Here is a 25333-nt window from a genome sequence, read left to right as displayed (position 1 = left end):
ACTCTGATTTGACCGACAATAAATTTAATTCCTCTGAGTCTGTCTGCCCATGATTTTTTTTTTTTTTTTGTTTGCTTTTGCCTGAGAAAATATCCTCTCTCCATACAAGGAACAAGTGTATTTTTGTTTGATATTAAAGTACTATGTTAGCTTTCACGAGATAACAGAAATCTGGCATTGATTGCTGCCATTGCTTTTTCCCCCACATATATTTTGACATTGTCACATTTAATGAATTTTTTATAAAAGTATAAAAAGCATCTACTTTTTTCAGAATTAGCACAACGAATATTCCCCCACATCATAGGCAGGCTGGGGTCAGAAACACAGCTATGATGCAGACAAATGCAAAATTGCAAAAATGTTGCAAAAAAAAGCAATCGAAAAAAACTATTTGTATTATGGTCAAGTCTGCAAAAGTTACAACTGAAATGGAATAAATATAGCATGTCCACAATAATGATGCTTCAAAGACAAACTGTTTTATAAAGAACTTCAGTCCATTTAAGTTTCTCACTGAAAAGTACAACTCAGCCAGCAGATGTATGCACAATACAGCTTTATCTGAAAAAAAACCTCTTATGATATATTCTAAATTTTATGCACTGTCCCAGAAAGAAAAGGGAACTTTAATTCGAGTTTCTCTCTGTGAAGGAAACATATCCAAACTGTCTCAAATCAGAAGTGGAGTTCTGCTGACCTCTTCTGGCAAAAGGAATAAAAATGACACCTTATCATTTGGTATGCATTCTTATTCACTTACTGCATTTCCAAACATGTTAACTAGTATCAATATGTGTAACCACTGAACTGAAATACCTAAAACAGCTAAAATGAGTGAAAAACAGTTAAGTATTCAAATATCTCAGAGAATGAACTCTAGCCATTTCAAAAAACTGCAGGATGGCTGGAAGACAGGGTAACCTATAAGTTACATTTTCTAACCATTATAATATCTGGTCTTTCGGTTCAAGGAGAATACTTGCTTTTTTCCATCTGACAATTCAAAGAATCAAAGTACCAGGAATTTGACTCAAATTAAAAAAAGGTGGAATAAAATTCATAATAATGTCAAAGCTGAACTCTGGATGGCAGCAACTTTTCTTCAAAAAGGCTTTATGAATGACTTTCTACAACTTTACATATCTAACAAGAAAAGGATGGGTTTAAAAAAACAGAGTTAGTGCCTTTTCATAGGAGATGAAAGGTATTTACAGTGACTACTTAGACATTATTCAAGTCAGTAATTTTTCACTAGGATATCCACCCTATAAAGTACTGTGCTAACATTATTCTTCTGCTGCCAAAAAAAAAAATAAACCTACATAATTTATGTCAGTTTTCAGACAGCAATACAATTTTATCTTCATAGATTCCACCTTTTAAATTAAAGCCACTGATGAGTACACATTTTATTCTTCATCTGAAGGTGGACCTCACAAACCATATTATGCTCTTTAGCTAGTCACCATTCAAATTCAGTGTCCCAAATGCTTACAAGTTAAGCAAAACGTGTGTGCATCTAAGTGGACCATTAGCAGAGGATAACGGTGTACATCCACAAAACTGTTTCCCATCTACCTTTTCAAGACAGATTTTAGCCTGAGTATCATCAATATAGCTGCTGTCCAGCACAAGCCCAAACAACTGCATCAGCACACTAAAATGTAATAGCAAAGTGCAGCTCAAGGCTCGAACCATGGAGCAGTTCTCCCTCTGGTACAACCTCCCCCACAACTGAGGTCTGTGATATTTCAGATCTAATCAACCCCCTGCTATCTCAAGTGACATATGCACAGATAAGCTAAAAGGATTTCCCCTACTTTCACCAAGTTAATTCAAAGTAGTTTTAGAGTATATTCCTCCCTCTAATTCTACCTCCTTATGAATTATTCCAATAGCCAGAGGTGAGCTTCTGCAACCAAGCGGTCTGTCTGGATAACCCTTCAGATTAAAGCAAGCTGTGAATTGGAACAGTATCTGCTCTTCTCACAGTACTGTAAAAAACAGGTTGGACAATAAAACTAGAATGGCATTTAAATACAGGAACAGCTAAGCCACCTGCAAATCTCCACTCACAGCTAGTACTCAAGGCACAAAGTTCAGGAGTAAGTATTTGGGAAAAATTTATAATACAGTCCACAGATATGTTTAACAATCAACAGTCTTGTAGAACATGACAAACTAAGTTTCATGCATATAAAATTGCCTTTTATTTATGGAATGAGGCTGACAGTTCAGTAGTTTGAGTCATGTGTTAAGGTAAAGCCATAGCTGAAGACACAGCAGTCAGCATTCCCTCCCTGGACTGCAGCCCATCATGCACTAGCCTGCCAATTTAATAACAACTCCCTTCTCATTTTGTCCCATCTCTTAATTCTTTCCTTCAGCTGCATCTCTACATGTTATACCTTGCCCTTATCTCCCAATTGACTTAAGAAAGCTTCAAGTTATATAGCTTTTTGAACTTCTGGTTCCTATACCCCAATTCAGTAATTCTTTACCTATTTTCAACTATTTTTATAAACTACTGCTGATGCGTCCCCTAACCAAACACAAGTGAAATTAACAACGCAGAATATGGAAATGGGACTAAAGGCCAGTTTCCCACCTGGTATTTGCCACTTCCCAGCAACTGACTGACATTTTGGTGGTAAGTTTATTAAAGAAGGGGGGAAAAAACAATACATTAATTCAGAATTATATCTTCTAGTCTGAATAAAAGGGATAAACAAATATTTCATATCATAGCCTTTAAATATTAAATTACACAGTTACCCTCTGGACTATGGAAATGCCATCTGAATTGCACTCTTATTGAGAAGACATGATCAAATTTTTCTGCAACACACCCTGGCTGTTAGGTATTTCCCCAAGTGTATCAGGCAGGAAATGTGACAAGCTATTCAATTTGTAAGACAGAACAACTACCAACACTATCCCATCTGGTTAAACACCTACAGTAGTAAGAGGAAAACAGAAATCTTTCTGAAGCATTAGATTTCTTAGACATGAAGGTAAACAAACAGAATGTATAATACATATACTTACAGTACTGTGAAATACAACACTGTGGCCTTTGCCTAAACTTTCTATATGTGCTGAGAGGTTAAAGCAGATGGCTCGATGTCTTATCGCATCCAGTGTTTGTGCGTCAAAGAAGTCATGAGGTCTTGCTAAAAAAAAAAAGGAAATGAGAACTTTAATGTTCAACACGCTGAAAGCATCCAAACACATTCAAGCATTAGTAAATCATTCTTCACTGTGGCAGTAGCACTACCTTGTCAAGAGTTGTAAACATTAATTTAACTGAGAGGAAGAAATGACTCCAAGAGGGGCACAATTTATTTAAGTTTGGTCACAACCTAATACTCCTTACAGATGAAATACCTACTTTGACAAACTTAATTACACTCACTGATTGTTTTAAGTTTCAAGTGAATTCTATCCTTTATCTTCAAAATTAAGGATTCATTATTACTGCTGGGTACCTCTGGGACCACCCATCGCTATTATCTCTTAAAAAAAAAAGTCCCAGTGCAAAGAAATTAAACCCAGAACTCATTAATAAATGCAAGTTCTAATTTCATGTAAAACCAGCCCAGTTGGGCTGTGATGTTTATGGGAACCTAACTACCCAAGTCACTCTGACAAGACAGTCAGTAGTTCCAATATTACCGTGACTTTTTAAAAAACAGTATTGAAGTCATTCAAAACATGACAGTGCATACAAGCAGCATCTTAAAAGCAGAATTCTACTTATACTTTCTTAGCTGAAACAAAACCAACCTGCTCTGATCTAATTTATAATCACTGAAATCCCAAACTATTTCCAGTGAATACTTGGATGCTGCAGCAAGATCAACACTAGCACTGAATCCACAACTGCTTGGCACTGCAGTAGAACACAGAGCAAAGGATTAACAAAGAATTACTGTCCACATACAGAAAATACCAGCCTGTCAAGAAGTTTTTAATCTCCAAGGAGAAATAATGCTGGATAGTCACATGAAAGACTCCACACTGCTGGAGTTGTTTCTACGTACAAATTGTCATTCCATGTTCTTTGCTTGTTAGTAAACAGATTATTTTCTAGCCAAGAAGCACTAACTGTATCACAAACTATACTTCAATTTGTAATGAGTGAAGTGCAATTAGCGCCCATCTGATACTTTACAAGTAGTCTAAAACCAGCAGGCTCTAATAAAAGCCCTTTTTCTTTCGAAAAGGACTTTTATAGTTGTTTCTTGAACAATAAAAGATTATTGAATTCTGAATGAGAGTGTAAAGAAGCTCTAACAATTGTACACTAAAAAAAAATTAAAAAAAATAACTGCTACCAGTAGAAATACTTCACACAGTTTTTAAAATATACACCACAGAGCAGTAAAAATACATGAGCAAATAAAGTATGAATCAAAATATTCAGACTTTTTAAAGTCTTATTTGAAAGCACTAATTCTCTATATAATACACCGAAATCAAGAGTAGGAGTTGATATTACATTTCCAACTGTGTATCATCCTGTAATGTGCAAAAGTAGTGATTCAAAGTTCTGCTGTCTTCATTTAAAACAATTTTGCTATTCCTTTTCACCTTTTCAAGATTATCTACCCATTATTTCAAAACAAACACATTCCACTTAAAGATACCATTTGCTACACCCCTGGGAGTAACTGTTGTTAAGCATTCATCTGTACATTATGCTCTGTCCTCACTCTCAGTTGGATACTGCCAATTAGGCAATCACCTCACTGAAATGTTTTCTCACTGCAAGTGGCAACACAGAACCACAGCTCATGCTGCAGGTGGTCAGTGATGCAAGCACATAAATATTTCATAGTTAAATGTAAGGGAGGAAGGAAGGAGGTGGAAAAGATAATCCCACAATTTTTGAGTTTGGTTTCATACAGCCGATTTCTTCAGGATTTACCATTGGATAGCATTCAACAGACGAAGAAGAAAAGCCCCAGTTTGTCAAAGGCATATGAAATCTTTCAATATGTTTGGGTCTGTACCTCTAAACTGCAGACTACATGGAGCTGTAAATGTGTATAAGGCTATCAAGTAGAGAAAGAAAGCTAGTGACTGTAATCTTGAATTATTCTGCTGTATCAACATTTATATGACAAATCAGACAGTCTCAATAGCACCACTAATGTAATCAGCTATAAAGGTGTCTATAGCAAAACATGCTTTTGTCATGGAAGTATTAACTTAAGAAAACTCTGTTTACAGACAGGAAAAAAAAAATTCAGACCAGTTTAAGAATGGCAAGATGTTACGAAAGAAAAAAAAATCAATTAACAGTAAGAATTGTTTTTATAGTTTAAGTCAGATGATCAGGTTCTCATCACATAGAAAGCCTCAGTAAGGTCTTTTTTTCTTTATGCACTGGTGTCTCTCAAAGGTTTTAACCTTCTGGTTTTTAGATTTGAAGAAGCAAATTTATTGACTTGCTCTCTTTCAACTATTAAGAAATTATACACAAGGATGCAGCTTGTATTAGCAAACATTTGCCAATAAGTATTTAGTAAGCCTTGCAAAACGAGCCAGGGTCTAATCAAACCACAAGGAAGTGGAAAGAATATGTTGACAATTTTTCTTCAGAAGAAAAATTGTTTTGGAGTGATTTATACAGACTGTACACTACCAAATAGCACCTTGCTTTACACCCTGTTGCCATAATTTTTTGTAACCCAACTTGCAGAGAAGATGGTACATATGTTCTACAACTCTACTTTTGAATACTTTTACAATATCTAAATAGAAATCTACTAGACTGAAGGTATTTAATGCTGTTAGTTTGTTACTTGGGCTTCTTAGATATGAGTCCTTGCCCTCCCCATTCTTCTTGTAAAGCCAAAATATGCAAACTTGCACACTTCATTCTTTAACTACAAGGAAAACTAAGCTAAGGAACAGAAAGACAAGCAAAACTTGATCAGCCCTTTGTCAAGTTCACCTCATCAACAATAATCCACACAAAGTTTTAAAGATAATAGTCAGCATTTTCAGGAAATGCCACCAATTTTGGATACATTTCTGGGTTACATACCCTCTGGAGAAATATATTACAGTAGTCAGTTCCCAATTCAGAGATGATATTTGCCTGAAGGCAAAACTCCATATCCAGGATTGCATTTGTCTCAAGGGGCAAGAAGACAGAAAACAGCTCAAGCAGCTGTCATTTTTTTTTCCTGTGCAAAAACTCGATCAAGACAGCAGACCATTCAAGCACTACACTCTGTTCTTAACATTCCCATAGTATCTACTACTTAAATTTTTTGCCCTAGATTCAGTCCAGAATTCTGCAGTAAATTCTTGCTACAACTAACACACTTAACAGATAACTACAAGTTTTAACTACGAAGCTGATTTGAAACTTTGAAGGCCATAATGCTCACCTACCCAATAAAATGCCAACCTAAAAAATAACTCCTGCATATACTGGTGGGAAAAATAAAATTGATTGAGATGCATTAAATCAGCCACCTATTAAAATTAATATGGAGAAAGAAGCTAAGATTCAAAGTCAGGAACACCTCAACGTTAAAATTTTGAAGGGACCAGTCTCAGACATCTATTAGAGGAACACAGTCAACAAATCAAGACAATCCTTTAGGAACCTGACACTATTTCAAGTAAGTCTCTCTTTCATTACATCCAAGATGAACGAAAAGGATACTGCAAAGTGACCACATAGATCTTCATTGATCAGCTTTCCCTCCTTCGACCTTCTCATTGGGATAGACTGCCAGACTAAAAGGGAAAGCTCCTTGAAAGTCTAACTCTGAAAAGAACAGAAATAGCTTTCCACCTTCTTTGAATGTTGAATCAGTGCCAAAATTAGAGGAATTCTTGAAGAATTTGCAATTTTAAGATGTATGTGACTCCTCTTCTAGCACTGAACTGCACAGTTGTCATATAGCATGGAAGACATAGGAAAGAAACTTTCCAGAACAAGCTTCTTTGCATTGAAGGCAGAAACATGACCACTGCTACACGAATTTCAGCTGCTTAAAACCCAGGTGAGGTATTAAGAATAATCACAATCATGCTATAATCAACTCAGACCCCTGGTGTAGGTATCAATTGTTGCAGTACTATTTGAATAAAGGGTAACTGTATTTCTTCACAGGAGCTGAAAGACCAATACAGCCAAGTGTTCTGCCTCAAGAGTTCTGGAAAAATAAGACAAGAATTATGCGGGCTCATGGAAAGAGCTTTAAACTAGTTTGGAAGGGGGGTGGGGATGAAAACGGGCTTGCTGAAAGGAGCCTGGGAGCAGAATGCCAGTGCTTGTGGGACAGTGTGCCAGTAAGGGCCTTCAGTCTGCTGTCACAGTGGAGGTGGGGGATGGTGACCCATGTGACAGCAAAGTCACAAGAGTTATTGCTAGTTTAGTAGCCATAGAACTAGCTGAGAACAATCGGGTAGGCATCAGGGCTTCTCCCCTCTCCCAGAAGGTGGCGGGACCATTAGCCCAGCTGAAGTACATCTACAGCAACGCACGCAGCAAGGGCAACAAAGAGAAGGAGCTGGAGGCCAATGGTATAGTTGCCATCAAGGAAACATGGTGGGACAACTTGCGCAACTGGGGTTACACCCAAGGGTACTGAAGAAGCTGGTGGATGTGCTCACCAAGCCATTTTCTACCATCTATCAGTAGTCCTGGCTAACCAGGGAGGTCCCTGCAGACTACAGCTTAGTAAACGTGACACCATCTACAAGAAGGGCCAGAAGGAGGATCCAGGGAACTAGAGACCTGTCAGTCTGACCTTGGTGCCAGGGAAGGTTATGGAGAAGATAATCTTGAGTGCCACTATGCACCATATGCAGGACAACCAGGCCATCAGGTCCAGTCAGCATGGGCTTATGAAAGGCAGGTCTTGCTTGACTAACCTGATCTGCTTCTATGACAAGATGACCTGCCTAGGGGACGAAGGAAAGGATGTGGATGTTGTCTACCTGGACTTCAGTGAAGCCTTTGACACTGTCTCCCACAGCACTCTCCTGGAGAAACTGGCTGCTCATGCCTCAGACGTGTGTACACTCTGCTGGGTAAAACACTGGCTGGATGGCCAGGCCCAAAGAGTGGTGGTGGATGGAGCTAAATCCAGCTGGTGGCTGGACACAAGTGGTGTTTCCCAGGGCTCAGTACTGGAGCCACTTCTGTTTAATATCTTTATCAATGATCTGGATGTGGAGATTGAGGACAGCCTCAGTAACTTTGCAGATAACACCAAGTTGGGTGGAAGTATTGATCTGCTTGAGGGTTGGAAGGCTCTTCAGAGGGACTTGGTCAGGCTGGATTGGTGGGCCAAGAACAACTGTATGAGCTTCAACAAGGCCAAGTGCTGGGTCCTGCCCCGTGCCACACGCAATAACTCCATGCAGTGTTACAGGCTTGGGGAAGAGCAGCTGGAAAGCTGCTCAGCAGAAAGACCTGGGAGTACTGATTGACAACCGGCTAAACAGGAGCCAGCAGTGTGCCCAAGTGGCCAGAGGACAACACTACCTTGGCCTGTGTCAGGAACAGCGTGGCTGGCAGATCAGGCAAGCGATCATCCCCCTGCACTCAGCACTGGTGAGGCCACACCTGGAGTACCGTGCTCAGTTTGGGGTACCTCAGTACAAGAAAGACAACGAGGTGCTGGAGCAGGTCCAGAGAAGGGCAACTAAACTGGTGAAGAGTCTAGAGCACAAATCTTACGAGAAGTAGCTGAGGGAACTGGGATTGTTTAGCCTGGAGGAGGCTCCAGAGAGACCTCATCACACTCTACAACTACCTGAAAGGAGACTGTAGAAAGGTGGATGCTGGTCTCTTCTCCCATGTAACAACTGAAAGGACAAAGAGGAAACGGCCTCAAGTTGCCACAGGGGAGGTTTAGGTTGGATATCAGGAAAAATTTCTTCACTCACAAGGCTGTCGAACACTTGACCAGGCTGCTCAAGGGAGTGGTTGAACCACCATCCCTAAACGAGTTTTAAAGTCATATAGATATGGTACTTAAAGACATGGTTTAGCAGTAGACTTGGTAGAGTTAGCTTAATGGTTAAACTTAATGATCTTAAAGGTCTTTTCTAACTTAAACAATTCTATGATTCCAAGTAAATAAAAAACTACTCTAAAATGAAAAGCATCTTTAAATTGTAAATGCAAACCATGGTTCACAGAAACACAATCTTTTCTACTGAACACGTAGATGCTTCACCCTAAAAAGAGAACACAAACAGAACCTGCAATTGTTTTCCTCCCACCATGAGGGAGGCCCACACTGTAATGCTAACAATCATGAACCTTACCAGCCTCACATCTGCAGAGAAACAACCAACAAAAATGGAAGAGCAATTCCTGTCCTGGACAAAACATTCAACAACTTCTACTTCTGGAAATACTTACGTAATGATCGTCGTCTCTTGTTCTTTAACTTTCTTCTTTTATTCATTCCAGCTTTAGATGGAGATTCCTCTTTGGCCTTTGGCTGGCTGGCAACTTTTGAAGAGTTCTGCTGGCTGAAGTGTGTGGGCACATGACGGGCAAGTCCTCCCTGAGATGCAAAGCTGGCATTGCACCCACCAACTACACACTGATGAGAAAAACCAGAACAGCTCTGTCAGCATGCTATACGGCACCCACTCACAGGAGTTCAACAGATCTTCCAATCTGACTTTCCTGATTCACCCTCAACACACTAAGAGACAAACTCTTAATGACCATGCAATTCTTAAAAAGAAAAACAGAAACAATCTAAAATAAATTTCTATCTGAACTTTATAACGCTTAATAATTACTCTGTCACATAATTTCTGTGTTGTATTATGTTCTATACTATTACATGACATATAACCAAGCTCAAACAATGCACTGATGAACTCTTCCCACATAAAATAAATGCTTCTGAAGAATCTTCCCCTTCATGGACCTGTCTCTCTAAATACTGCACTGTTATTCTGTATTTCTCAACAGCTCTCTGATCTTCTGCATTTCATAACAGTAACGTTCTCTAGCATCCTCCTTTCTTCTGACAAGGCAGAATTAATGTGGGCAATGGTGCATTTTTTTTTTTTTAAATTGGAAACAGCTTAATGATTTTTTTAAGTGCTATACAAAGTCAATAAATAGTTATCTTACAGTTCTGACCAAAACTTTAACTTCAGTAACTTCAAAGCCATTTTACCAATTATTTATGCATTTATTTTGGGATGCTACTATTACTTCAGAAATATTTCAGATAGTTCTTGTTTAAAGAAAATGGCCTTTCTCTAACAGAAAAGTAAGAAAAGATCCAACAGTATTTAAGTAGAAACACAAAAATCACAAGATACGTGCAACTAAGCTCCTAGCAACCACAGTAATTATTGGTATTTTTATAAGTATCTGGTTTATATTTACAAGGATAAGCATTTAAATTATACTCTTGAGGAGGCAGGCACAGCCTTTTCTCTCGTACTCTCAGCTTACAAAGATAATGTAAATATTATTTTAAGATATGTGTTCCATCCTTGGCTGCAATGAATTGTCTAGCCACATAAATAATTGTTATTCTGATCCAGAGAATAGTAGTAGGCCAAGTGAGTTGATCAGCCAGCAGCAAAAAACCCATCATGACTCTAACCCATTGGAAAGCACTTCTTCCACATCTGTTCTGCTCCTCCTCCTCCATTCTTTCAGCTGTACCTCTCCTCTTTAGCACTTCCCTTCACAGCAAATGGACAAGAAAGCTCCAAGAGGACTTCAGGAATAAGCCATGCTGCAACTGCGTACAGAGTGCTAAGTTTTCTCTGAAGATTAAGGATGAATTTGCAAGATCCTGCAGTAATCTGTCCTAACACAGGCCTCTGCACATTTGATTTAAAGACAAAAAAAACCCAAACAAACGAAAACACACCAGCAGAACACCAATCAGCATGTTTTTTCCCTAAGGCCAAATTGTCTTGTTTTCCACTTGTGGCTGCAGACTTGAAAAGTTACTTTTTGCCTCAGACTCAGCATATGTTTTTCCATGAACATCATAAAACAATATAGCGTCCACGAAGAGGAAAACCTTTCGTTACCCCAGAGGACTTAACACTTGCTATAGCACTAACATGTCTTTTACTGTCTTGAAAGATATACACAACAAAATCTAGGAGAATTTTTACGTTTTTTTTTACTTTTTTTTTTTTTTTTTAAAGGGAGGGGGGGAACCTTACAGGAAGTGAAGGTTTCCAAGTACTGAACTAACTACAAACATATAGTTTCCTGACTAAAAGCTTTAGGATCCTTCACATTGTATTTGTTCCTTCTTATTTTCCTCACTACTAAATATCTTAAGGACTGTGAAGATTTTTATGAAAAACCTACCTACACCTTTTTACCTTGCCCTATAATTCCTCAAATTCAAACAGCAGCAATATTGTATACTTACACTGCAGTTACTAACAATTAAGAAATCCCAGCACAACTATGAAATTCAAAACACTTAAGATCCTGATCTCATTTACATTACAGTACTATCAACGCAATAGATATTACTTCAAATTAATACTGAAGACAAAAATTTACACTTAAGAGAATCACTGAATGGTTTGAGCTGGAAAGGACCTTTAAAAAAAATCCCCCAGTTCCAACTCCCCACCATTGGTACAGACAGGTTCTACTAGATTAGGTTGGTCAAAGCCTCATCCAATAGGACCTTGAAACTGACCCAATTTAGATGCATTAAAGATGATCAAACTCACAATCAACAAATACAGGTTCTCCAGTTTAAGTGATTGAAATAGCCGTGTTGCCCATAAAAGCAGTTTCATTAAATGGAACTAAGAAACTAAATCTAAACTTAGGTTCAACTTTCACTGAGGTGCACCTTACTTCAGCTTCTCTTTCTGATCCTACACTCACAGAAAACAAGTGGAAACTCCCCATACCCTGAAGTTCAATCACACCAAGAAATTAACATTTCAGTCTTGCCAATGTCTGCCAGAGATGAAAAATAACCTAGTCTTTTTACAGTGCATGTGTTACCACAGTCAAAGTTTATCAAAGCGTAATATCAAAAAGCAATACCCTCTGAAAAAAAGAATGTCAGGTACATTTCTAAAACTTTTTAAAACACAAGTTTGTAGGAGTTAATTGTATGTCTTGTTAGACAGGAAACACTGTTTTACGACCAACTGCAGTTTTACTCAATGTCATAGCTGAACTTCTGTCTAGTCATCTACAAAGAAAGCAATCCCAGATACTCTATACAGACTATCTACAGAGGCTACCTCTTACTTCTCTTGCTCTACACAAATTTTCCTTTCAAAAGCCCAAACCCAGCACCTTTAATCTTCAATATATTCAACTAGAAATTATCTTCTTCCAGAAAGCCATAGTTATAAGTACTTGCAGAAATCATTACATTCAGATATTGTGCAGTTTGAGACTTCCTGATCATGTCATCAAATGAACAACAGCTGATATAGCAAAGATGACAAAGAATGCCTTTGTAGTAGTCAGGAAATAGTAGAGAAGGAGAAAAAAATCTTACCTTTTTTCTTTTTTTTTTTTTTTTCTCTAAAATAATATATCCAGCAATCCGTTACTAATGGTAAAGTCTCTTCTCTCCAAAGATAAAGGAGCAGTTCAGGCTGTCACTTCAGGATCTCTGGACGGTAAGTCACACCAAATCAGCTTCCCACCAGATAATTATACAGCTCTAGAGGGCTTCTAATAAATTAAACTCAACACTTATGTACAGCTTTAAACCAATCTTGTCATTTTTCCCCCAAAACCTAAATTTCAAAATTTTGTATTCAATTTTAAATATGATAGATTGGGTCCGGATTGGTGGATATGTTACTTCAAGAGAAAATAAGTCAACATGTAAGAAGTTTAATTTCTCCAGTGTACCCATACCCACCGTTATTCATGGGCAGTAATGACCAGTGTCTTTGACAAACAGGATATAAAAATACCTGGCAATACAGATTTTTTTCTAAATTCAAAATAACAAAATCTCCTTTTTAGATTATTCAATGTGTAATTTTTGCAATAAATCTAACAGTATTATTTCAGACATCTGGATAAACCTCCATATTGTCTTAACATTTAGGTGTTCAGGCAGAATGCCTTTACGTTTTCTATCTGCATCTGCAATGCTCTAATGGACAGAATAAACTCTGTCAAGAGACTAACAGCCCTGAATGCTGAATGAGGACTGAAGCTGCTTGGCTGTTTTCTACATTTCAACCAGTGTTGCCCTACTGAGAGTTGTATCAAATGCTGTCACCCCTTAATGAATTCTAGAAGATGCTGGTGCTAGAACAAGCACCAAATTTCATTTCCATTATTACTTTCTTCCCTCCTTTTAAACAATAGATGAAAGTCTCCAACAAACCTGTGTACCAACACTTCTTGTTTTTAAAAGCATTTACCCCACAGGCGCAAACCTTGCATGACTGATCTTAAACATTAAGGGCAAAGTCACTGGCATCAGTATGTGAAAGCAGTTGGTAGCACACTCACATGCAGTCTTATATTTAAAGAAGATTGCTATATGCAGTTATTATGAGTAAAATCTTCCACTGTTTTGTGCTCACCCTATCATCTGTCCTTTCATTTTGCCTAACATCTTGTATTTGGTCACCTAGACTACATTTTAAGAGCTCATTTGATACCTCTTCAACTAACTTTCAATACCTTGTATAGCGACAAGGCATGGTGAGTAGCACTTTTTTTTTTGAGTACCAGAAACTGTGCTAGACAATGCAGGTTGTCACAGCATATCAACTACTCAAATACTTATTGTTTGTAACAGCCAAGTAAGATTGAATTTCTTCAACCAGTTTTTCTCAGCTTGCCAAAGACAGTTAGCAGCATCGGTTTTCTAACTCGGCAGATGACTCCTCTACATTCACTTTCTACATGTTCTGAAAGCCTGGAAGTTTTTAAGCTGCTGATCCCTGGACAGAGTCACCACTACATGTTGATGATACTCCAAAACATTCCAACAGTTTCTAAAAGGCTGCAAAAACTACATAATAACAGAATTTAAAAAAGAAGGTTTAGTTTTTTCACTCAACTCTGAACTTAAAATCATACACAAACATGAATATACTAAATGTCTTCAGAGAGGAAAAAAATTACATGTTTTGCGAGAATATCTATAACCAAATGAATGACTACAATAACAAAAAAAAAAAAAAAAAGATGACTAGAGTCAGTCTGTAATAACCAAAGAAAAAACTTCCAGCAGCACAACAGCTAAGAACTTCAGGTATTAAAAGGAGCAGCATAACTTCAGATATGCTCAACAGTGGGCCAAGGAAGACAGCCGCCAAGTTCTCAATCAGAAACATGTTCTGCAAGACCAGTTTGTTCCTCTTGACAGGAAAACAAATCCAGGGGATGCTGCTTGCCAAAGGTAGGACTGGGGAAGCGTGCTGCTTTGCAGAAGCATATTTGACTACAGACTGAGAACTAGCTGCAATGGTAACCATGTCTCATTTAATAGACACTTTCTTTGGTGGATGGATCAGTGGATGCACTATGAAAAGACACTTTATCAGTAATAAAAGTTTAAAAGCAAAAAAATCCATCCCTGTGTTCAACATAAAACAACAGGAGAAACTTAGAAAAATATCTGCCTTTGTAATTTAGAAGTGGGTTCATTTCTGTGATAAATGCACTACAGAGTTCACACAGTTTATATGGATGCATGGAAAGGGCACGTAAACCCATAGACCTTTTAATATGAAAGCACAGCAGCTCATTTACAGCTGGATATAGCTTTTAATCAAAAGACAGCACCATGTGTTATCACAAAAATAGATAATTAAACCCAAAATGGGCAACTACATTAAATGCATCCACTTGCAAGGAGAAGGGTGAGAGGACAGGGACATACCCTTCAGCAGTGTGAATCTAACGCAAAGGACAGCTTTATGCCTCAGACAGTCCCCAGCTGCCTTTCAATTTAAGAAAATACTTTTGTGTCTTGCTTTGGCTGGAAGTAAAAGAATACAGCAACCTGAGTAATGTATTTATTACGCTCCTCTGGTCTTCGTAGGAGTATAGTGTTCTTTTACCTCCACAAAAGTAATTTTTCCATGCTGTTAATTGCCACTTGCCTAACTAACACTCTGCCTTTCGTAATAACATCCTGCACAGCTGTTTTTCAGGCAACAGCATACAGCTATTTCCATTACTGCCTTTTACAGCTTTCCTCAAAAATCCTGACATTCACTTAGTTTTTTAAAAAAAACCCAACAAAACAAAACACTGAATGAATAGGTATTTTCAGCAAGTTCTCTAAAATGGCAGATTCCTCCTCTTTATGCTAGAATTCAAGTATATTCTCATGAGGCAACACAAATTTCATTTGTAATTTAGGTTTTGGGAGATATTTTGTCTGCAATAATCATCAAGAACAAGAGGTTCTTAAACTAAGTCTGACTTGAAAAAAAATTGTCTTTTCCTAAAAAGTGAGAAATTCTGATTTATAAGAACAGCTAAATGAACCAAACAGAAACATTTGCTCTGTTTTTGAATGACTGCCATAAAACAGTAATGGCTGTTCTTGCACTGATCAAGACTAATATCCAACGCTTCCTTAAGTGGTTTTGCATCAGACAGTAGATTTCAAAAGCTTGTAAAAGAAAAGAAGCAAGCAAGGAAAGAGGGCTAGTTAATTAATAGGTTGCTAACACAGACACTTACATACTTGGCTACCTCATGTGAGCCCTGAAGCCTATGTTCACCATAAATGACAAGGGAACAAAAGATGTTACAAAATTCTATTCAGACCACAATTATCCTCCATTCAGAGCCCCCAGGAACAGATTGAGAAATACGGAGATAAAAAACAAACAGAGGGACTGAAGACAAGAGTAGGAAAAAATGCTGAAGTGACACACGATGATTAACTACTGCAATTCTAGCCTGTGTTTTGTTCTTTCTTTAGTATGACCAGAAAGTACAGAACATCAGCTGGTGAAATTACACAGATTTAACACAAGATGAGTAATATCAGAATTGTTTTAAATTTTTAGAACTCAAGCTGTTGCCAGCCTAGCCAGAAAACTGGGGTACCAACTTTGCCAATTTGATATACTTTGCTAGTTTGATACGCTAGGCTTTACTAGTTTGATACTGACTTTGCTGGGTAACTCTGACAGACTCAAAAGTACTACTAGTACTTCTGAGCTATGTCCATCTTTTTTTAAACCAAATGTCTCCCAAATTTAGAGGTTTTGATCTAGATCAAACAGATACACAAATCACCCTACTGAAAGATTTTTCTTCAAGACCAAAGCTTGCCATTATACTTTAACATATATAAAATATTCAATTCCAAAATGGGAAAACCTAAGGTACAAGTTGTCTCTGATGACTGGTTGTTTTGGTTTGGTTTTATTTTATTCAGGGATTATCATTTAAGATTAGATCAGCTGCTGGAACAATCATATCTGCAAACTTTCAGGGATTTACAACCCTGATGCTATGCTCTCAAGAGCATGCTAACCTTCTTTCTTTGAACAAAGGGTACGATAACCTCAAAACCAAGTTTCCTGTTGTTCACCCTCTCATTCAGAAATTTTCAGACTAAACTACACAGTTCAGTATGGAAAAAAGTCTAATCTTTATAAAAAGAAAAACCCTTTTTCACATGAAATGCACTATTTTTAGTCTCTAAGTTTTGAGTTTAGTTTTGTTTTCTGTCATTAACTACCGTTATAAGCTATGCAGAAGTAACTTCTGGAAGACATCAATATAACAGAAAAGTATTTTTTAGTTATAAAGCTACCTTAAAATAAAACTTAAAAAAAAAATTACCTGAGAAGAAAAAGAGAGAAGAGGAAGTGGAGAAACAGTGACTAAAAGTTGCTGGGGTTCAGGTGGGGGAGAGGAAGACATAAAATGCTACCTAAATTTAAAAAATACCCTAATTCATTTCAATATCCTACATGGAAGGAGAACTTCAGTCTGAAGTAGTGTGGGTGGGACTTACCATCAAGTGATCCAGGACTGACAGCTATGAACTGCCCCAACTGTATCCATAAGAGGATGAAGCAACTCATTAATAACGGATTGGTGGATATGGGAATGAGAAACACTACTATACCTAGAATTGCAGGTACAGATTAGGGGGAGAAAGAAAGAGAAAGTTAGAAAATACTAAGCAGGAAATACAGTCAGCTCAATGGTCCTGCATTCCTGACTTCCTTATTATTCTCAGAGAGGTTAACCATAGTCACTGACTGTGTTTCAACTGTATTTTGTTAACAAAATCAGCTCTTGTGCAAGCATAGAATGTGCACCATCAGGCATGATCCAAAGTTTAATGTGGGAATGTAAGGCATGAGGTAAAAAGAGATTTAACCTCACTGTTACAGTATAAAATACATTAAAAAACTGAACTTCAGCACTGTTTAGTTTTACACTCACCTACCACTTAGTGATAAAAAGAAACAGGGATAGAGAAGCAATGTCAGTATCTTCACCTGTCTTCACAGCAGAACAGGACCTTTGGGCACTATTATTGCAAAGACAAAGGCTCAGCTCACTGGATACTTTTTAAGAAATCCTCTTGTGATGACATTTTGCCCCAATATATTTTTATCAGAAAAAATGAATAGGATTGCTCTTAAAATAAGGGATTCCATACCTTATAAGAAACCTTACCTTGAAAGGTTTGTCCCCACTGTGTGTCAGCATATGCCTCTGCAACCAACTTTGACTTGTTGAAGGTGTATTATATACTTTGCAACCTTTCCACAAGCAAACAAACACCTAACAGAGTAAAAACGTCGTAAGTTTAGACAAATCAAAGAAAACAGTAAAATAAACCAAAACAAAACCAAACACAAAAAACACAGATGAGCAAAGAAGCCTGTTTTCACAATACAAAGTATTTCAACCAATTTTGAACAATAACCTTTTATTTGCAACACACTTCTCATATCTCATCAAGGAAAAAATAATGGTAACTGCAAGCATTCAAAAAAACAAGTCACTGGAATAAAATATCAAACCCCAGATACTCCTGCAGATAGGCACGACTGACAGCCACAGCATCCACTGTAAAAGGTCTGTGTTTACACTCAATACCTGTATCCACCAGATACCAAGATGGAACATTTTTTCATGATAAATTTACATTTTCTGGGTAGCAGTTAGAGAACTAAAATTATTTACCCACATAAGCAATTAATAATTTTATTCTTTGAGCATGAAGAAGTAAAAACTGTCGCTTACAACAGAGTTTTAGAAAGCAGAGTTTTGTATTGTGGAATACTGGATACCTCCAGTTAGGGCATTCTACTTAATTCCTGATGAAGAAAGTTACAATTTCTCACAGCATTCACAATCTACAAATGTTTTGTGATTCCAGTGTACAGATCAGTCACATGCACAATAGTGCATTAAAGGCAAGCAGAACTTACTCATGCTGCTTTTCTCTCTCCTCTCATTGTGTCTGTCTATAACCAAAAGAATAAAAAAGCTCAATGAACCTGCTGTTCATTAGAATTTCCTCAACAGGTCTGTGTGTGAGGGAGGTATAGCCCTAATTTGTAGCAGCAAAATACAGCCCCCAGAAACAGCGCTGTGCACAATACAGGTTTTCAGAACTGCAGGAAACTAATTGGATTTCAGTTTCTTGTTCTCTTTTGGAGATTAAAAATCTCAGTTTTCAAAAGATTGTATTAAAAAAAAAAGACCAGCCACAGGAGTGCTACGTAGTCACTGTTTAATATATAGATAATGTAGCTTACTACTACAGAGCTGGAAAGCCCTGCATGTCTGTATGACTGATCCAGAACTACTCCCACATAAGGCCCAACTCCCTAAATCTTTTGTGTCTGCTGCTCCTCAGTTTTAAGATTGCCTTGAAGCCACAGAATTGGAATATCCAAGATTCTTGGTTCTGCAACAGCTCTGTAACTGTCCCAGCATTTCCATCAGCAACTGCAGGGCACTCAGCATGGGTGTATTACTATGAAGTTACAGACTGTAGAAATGCAATGAATCCAAAAAACAAGCACCTGGTTTTACAACAACCCAACAGAAGTCCAGGCAAGGCTTCTTGGGAGCCCTTGTCAAAAGGCTGAATCTAAAATATTTCTGAAAAAAAAAATTTTGGGGAAGTAAAACTAAGACAAGTTTCCTCAGCCCTTCATGGACCTATCTGGTTTGGAGCCATTATCTCAGCATTAGCCTGAGAATATACATTTTTACCATACAAGGCTGCTTATCACACTGCTCTTAACTTCTGTGTAAGCCATTACTATCCTTACTTTTCTTCAAATGTATAGTCACTGTAATTAATACCTGAAATCCAGTCGAAAGCACAAGCATGTAATGTCTAACATGTAATGTCTAACACCATTTAAACACCTCACCAGCAGGTGGCAGAAAAATCCTTGAAACAAATCATCCAGCATCAGTCCCCTTCCACTGCATCAACTTGAAGAACTTTTCAAAAAATAAACCAGTTCCAGTAGGTGGCTAAAAGCGTGAACTGAATCCAACAGTTATGAGATGACACCTGGTGATTCCAACAACCTCCTCTTTCAGAGAGACAAATTCAGTCTAACGTTTTCTAAATAAAAATATCCAGAAACTGTTGAATGGAACGGAACTGAACAGGAAAAAAATCACTCAAGATGACGTGTAATGGCTTAACATTTTACTTCTGGGGAAGTGAGAGGACAAAAAATCAAAAGAGAATGATTAATCTAGCTTAGGATTTGATATTAGCTCTCCAAGAAACTACAGAGCAACAAGCAGACAGCTTTGTGTTTGACACAGAGGTAGTGTACATGATGTATTCCAAGCATCAAAAAGTTCATTTGGGAGGTTGGGGAGGGGCAGGTAGTTAAGTACAGAGTTGAGATTACTCTACTGGAAGACGTTTTGAAACATAAGAATTGTGACACAAACAGCAATTGCATCATTTGACCATGGATTAGACTGGAATATACACGATTCTACATGCAACTCAATTTTTTAAAAAATAAAGATGCAATAATATTCAAGGTATACTTGCCATCAGCACTACAGACAGAGCTGTTTATTAAGATTTTGTACTCACAAGTCAATGAGTCTTACATCTTCTGTATATATTTGACATCTAGTGAGAGTGTATTTGTAAAAATAATCAAGATGTGACTCCACCCGAGTTCACCTGCAGGTGAATACATATACCAAGAACATATACTAATACGTTCTGAGAAGTTGTAAGGACTTGAATTCCAAGTATAACCACTTTAAGATACACCAATAGCTTCCGGATGTTGAGAAGTTAACACACCTGTCAAAACCCTGGTAGCTTTGTATCATTTATTAAAAATGAATCTACTACATTGTTAAAGTTAAGCAGCCAATTAAAAACACAGAACACCAAATCAAGTGAACTGTGCAAAGCTGAACGCCCAAGAGCAAGCTGCTGAAGGCCCAACCTTGGTTACCACTAGCTACGGAACTGGTACTTTAAAATCTAAAATTCGCAACTGTCATTAAAGAGTAAAATATTGGCAACTACAGAAGAGAGAAAAAAAAGCAACCAACCCCTCCTCGCTGACCATCCACGTGTATGGAGCGAATATGATCTGCCAGATCCGGGCTGGAGCTGAAGCAGGCGTGGCAGTGGTCCCAACAGCAGGTGTAGGCAATGCTTTTGGCAGAGGAGGCGGGAACTCCTTGTCCGTTCATCATCACCGGAGTCGAACGCCCACTGGAAATTGTGCTGTCTACATCCATGATAGTGCTGCTTATGCTGCAAGGGAAAAACAAACAAACGAACAGATGAACTTGGTATTTGCTGCATGTTAACAGAACAAATAAGAATTGTAGATCTTTGTGGGTTTGTTTCAGATGCATTTAGACAGGCAGTAAAGAAAATCTTACACAAACTACTTCTTGTGATTCATCACTAACTGTAATAAATATAAAGGCAGGAAATAGCTGCTATTACTTGACAGTGCAACTTCTTCTGGACACTGGCAACAAAGGGGATGGATGGAAAATTCTCCCATTCACTGACTTGTCAGAAAATTAACTGTCATTTGATTAACAAAGTAATTTTTAAGCTACATTAAACAGCCATTCATTATTTTTTATTTCCCAAGGGAGAATAAAAGAGAAAAAAGGATAGGAAAGAAAGAAGAAAAAGGCATGGCAAGTCAGACCAGAGATTTATCTAGCCCAGTATCCACCACTAACACTAGACCCTTAAAAAGAATACAGCACTGAAGTTCTACAGAAGGTTTAAGGCTTCCCACACTTGCCCCAGCATTGTGTCCATCACATGCAAGGTCTAAACTAATGCTTTTTGTTCTGGTTTTGGTGTTTTGGTTTGGTTTTTTTGTGGAGGCAAGCTGGTGATTTGTTTTAAAAGCTCTCCGGAGAAGTGAGAAGCAGCAGTGGGAATCCATGGCAAGCAGGGGTCAGTTTCATCAGTCATTCTGCTCTGTATCTCGGCAAACATAGAGTCAGGTATCAAACTGGGCCAGGAATATCAACTGCAGTGTGTTCTTTCCAGATATAAGAAAAAAGTATGGAGACAGATGGATGTTCTTCCTGGATAAACATTAAACAGCTATTGATATACTTTTTTTTTTTTTACCTTGTGAACCTATTCACTGCCTTTTTAGGAGCTTTATGTTTTTGTCTTCCACAACGCCACAGCATTACAGAACAGCTCATCTTTGAAAGGACCTCAGAAGACCTAGTGGTCAAATTTCCTGTTCAAACAGGAGCAAGTGAGATCAGATTGTTTGTGGTCTTGTCCAGTCGAACTGTTATAGGGGCCATTTTCAAAGGCTGGATTTTCTACCACCTTTCTGAACAATTTTCCCAATGTCTGATTAACCTCACTGTGGGAGAGGGGGAAAATTTCTCAACATCTCAATCAGGATTTTCAGTGTTGCAACTTCTGTCCATTGCCTCCCATCCCTGGCAGGTGCACTGCTGAGTTGCCTCTGGCTCCTCCTTTGCTAGACCTCCCTATTCAGTCACTGAAAACAGCAATATCCCTGCCTTTCTTAGCCTAAGAATGAAGAAATCAAACCTCTCAGCCTCTTCATCTGTAGCATTTGTTTCAGCCTCCTAACCGTTTTGGAGACTCTCCATCAGATTCTCTCCACTGTGTGAGTATTTGGGATGAGTCCCAAACTGGACACAGTAATTCAGACGTTAATGGTGCCAAGCAGAGGTCAAGAATCCCTTCTACTGAACATTTAGATACACTTTTGCTAATACTGCCCACTGTGCATCAGAAATTTTTACATAGGTGTCACAGCATATTCTTCTAAGCAAAGCCTAAGAAAAAATAATAAATTATATTCCTTGAAAGAAAGGAAATAGTAATTTCTTGTTCAGCTCTACATAACATTTGTAACTTTCTAACTTTTATCATACCCCTTTTCTTCCCCACCTCTTGCACAGAATTTCTATGCTAAAGCATTTTGCTTTCAAGGGTATAGGTGCTGTTCTGTATTTTTGGCCAGTACTGTTCACATATCCATCACTGATCTACTGCACATTTTGTGATGGATGAAACAAACACTACACTGTTATTAAAAATGTGAAGATGCCACTGGCATGTTTGCTCTTTTGCTCTTAAAGCCTTTACCACCAGTTTCTCACATTAGCTGTAACTTTTCTAGTCATTGCTGTGCTAACAGTTTCTCCTGTGATAGATTTTTGAAATCATCAAGTATTTACCTGCCTTGTTTAGATTTCCTCACATACCAAATGAACCCCACTACATTCATGAATAAAAAATGTCTTGTCCTAGTCAAAATAACAGATTCCCTTTAGCAATGCTTTCCGGTTAAGCTTTAGTTCTAACTATTCTGAGTGGTTTTGTTTCATGAGCAAACTGTGATCTGAGAACTATCAGCAAGGTAACATTTATGAAAATACTGACTACTGTACCCCAAGCACGGATCCCTTAAAAATCTAATCCATTAGTCTCTTCCTGTTATTAAAACTGACCAATTGCTCTTAAGTCTTTGTCTTCGACATTAAAAAGAAAGTTTTAGAGACCTTCTCAACTTTTTTTTCCTTAAATAAAAGTATATCAAGTACCTAGTACCTAAATGCTATTTAAATAGCACGTGCCTTTTCTTTCCCCCTCCCAATTTCAAAAGATACCTAACAATTTGCAAAGCATGACTTCTGCCCCTGACAGTCATACAGGCTCTTTGCTGCCACACACATTTTTCCCTGTGCTTACTCTCTTTTTCTGCTTCCCTTTTCTCTACCCTGAAAACACACCACAGTCCCCCCCTGTCCCCCAAGCAGTCTTGGTCCCTTTCATGATATACAAGCTCAAAATCTGTAACCAGCAAATAAAGAAAAAGTGGCCAAGAGAAGCTTATAGACACAGTTTCAAATCTGTTCCATATTGCTGCCTTTTCCAAAAAGCTTATTTTATATTCACCAGAAACTTAAAAAAAATTAAAAAAAAGGCAACTAGCACTGAGCTGAAGCTACCAGTCCCAACAGTGTTACAAGCCACTAACTACAGCTACTGGCAACAGATCCCTCCAGGAAATTGTCACAAGCCTTAACTGCTAAACATATTTCAAGTAATCCAAATTTTTCCAGCATGCTAGGACCACAACAGATGCTACCAAGGGACTGACATCGCCTCTTTCCTCAGCTGATGCCAAAGCCAAAAATTATCTCCAAAAGTAAAATCTGTAAACTGTTATGGAAGTAAACTTTACCATTAGGATGATAGGAAAATTGAATAAATAATTAAACATTGAGACACACCCCTGAGTTTGAGTTATTCAAACAGTCTTCCCAGAATCAGCACTCAGAAGTAGGTCTGAACACACAGGGGATGGCAGAGAGCCTGGACCCTTCTGTCACATATCGTGATGTCACACAGAGCAGTGGTTCCAACAGGAAGTCACTTAGCCCAGGGTGGCAAAGCACTGGGACACAGCTCACGCAGCAGCCGCCTTGGGCCACAACACGAGGATGAGTAACCCTAACTGCCTCACCACTGGAAGGCACCAAAGCCAAGTACTTGACAAACAACAAGTTGGATCTCAACTTCCAAGCTATTTACCATCAGGTCCAAGTTTCTGCATCCACTGGCAGCATTTGTACCATCCTCAAAAGACCTATACACAGAGATAAGCAAACCCAAGTAAGAGGAGGTATGGTGCTGCTGAGCATAAGGGCAGAACACAAAGAGGTATTTGGCACAGTTCTCTCCAGGATTCCCTGGTCTTACAGCCTGATCTAAAGCCAGAAAGCAACCAGAAAACATAACCCAGAACAAGTTCTGTGACAGAACAGGCAGGGGGAAGGAAGAAGTGCTCACTCATGCAGGTGTGTGTGGTTTCTCGGGTTCACAGGCATGCAGTCTGGTTAATTTCTCTAAACAGAGAGGAAAAAAACTCAAATTTATCAACCTGTAGCATGACATCTTTTTTTTCTGTTGCCAATGCAACATAACATACTTTGACTACCTTATGATACAAAATCACAGGTCTCTAATTTCACAGCCTAAAGAATGTAAATACTTAGATTTGAGGGTTTTTTTTAAAACATGTTATCCTACCAGTAGAAAATCACACTTGTTTTGGGAGAAAAATACATAATAAAATAATATAATATCCAGCAAAAAATATTCTGATAAGTAGGGTATTAACAACATGAAAAACCAATAACACTTAGAAAGCTCATTTAGTTGTAACAGTTTAAATGTTTGCTTGGTTTGGTTCTAATAGCCTCAGTGTTTGCTAAGGGCTAACAGATTAGAGTTACATACATGATATCTGATTTTAGTCTCAAAGGAACTGGAATAAAAAATGGTGCCCACAGCACTTTAAGTAGTAGCATATAGAATTTCTTGGAAATTGAGGATGAAGTGCTACACTGGACTATGATTTTATGATCTATTCAAGATATAGTCTAAAAATGGAGGGAGGAGAAGTAACTCAAATTCATTTGAGTGAGAACAGATCAGTATTTTAAGAATGAACACCTTCCTTCCCTCCTCCTAGTTTGAAGTGCTTTATGTAAGACAGGCAAGTATTGTTGTAACAGAGCCTACTGAAGAAATAGCTAAACTGCTTATAAAGCAAAATGTCAGGCAACAAGAGATCACTGTTTTCTGATAGTTCTCTTGATAAGCTCTGCAAAATGCAAGAAACTCACTGCCTTGACACATTCTTTCACTAGAAATAAACCATTAAATAAAAACTTTTTTTCTTCTGTGCCTCAAACATATTTCAGGTGATTAGACATATCACAGTACTGAAAACCTAGAATTAGTCTGTCTTTCTCACTTAACAAGTTAAGGAAAGAGGTAAAGGCTGCAAAGAGAATCTGTGAGAG

General features: G+C 38.0%; 1 protein-coding gene across 1 annotated transcript in view; it reads right to left on the bottom strand.

Moving 5' to 3' along the window:
* AEBP2 (AE binding protein 2) overlaps positions 1 to 20744 on the bottom strand; it is a 28765-nt gene extending 8021 nt beyond the window's left edge. The window contains exons 1-4 of the mRNA XM_008948058.1: positions 20540 to 20744; positions 17654 to 17761; positions 9407 to 9593; positions 3052 to 3176 (exon numbers count right to left, since the gene is read on the bottom strand). Of these exons, the coding sequence (XP_008946306.1) occupies positions 3052 to 3176; positions 9407 to 9593; positions 17654 to 17761; positions 20540 to 20731 (612 nt within the window). The 5' untranslated portion in view covers positions 20732 to 20744. The remainder of the gene's footprint in view (positions 1 to 3051; positions 3177 to 9406; positions 9594 to 17653; positions 17762 to 20539) is intronic.
* Between the last annotated feature and the right edge of the window lie 4589 nt (positions 20745 to 25333).

The sequence above is a fragment of the Merops nubicus genome, unplaced genomic scaffold, assembly GCF_000691845.1.
Source record: "Merops nubicus isolate BGI_N331 unplaced genomic scaffold, ASM69184v1 scaffold3509, whole genome shotgun sequence".
NCBI classification, from domain to species: domain Eukaryota; kingdom Metazoa; phylum Chordata; class Aves; order Coraciiformes; family Meropidae; genus Merops; species Merops nubicus.
Note: the sequence above shows the minus strand (reverse complement) of the source record. Positions and strands in the feature narration are given on the sequence as shown.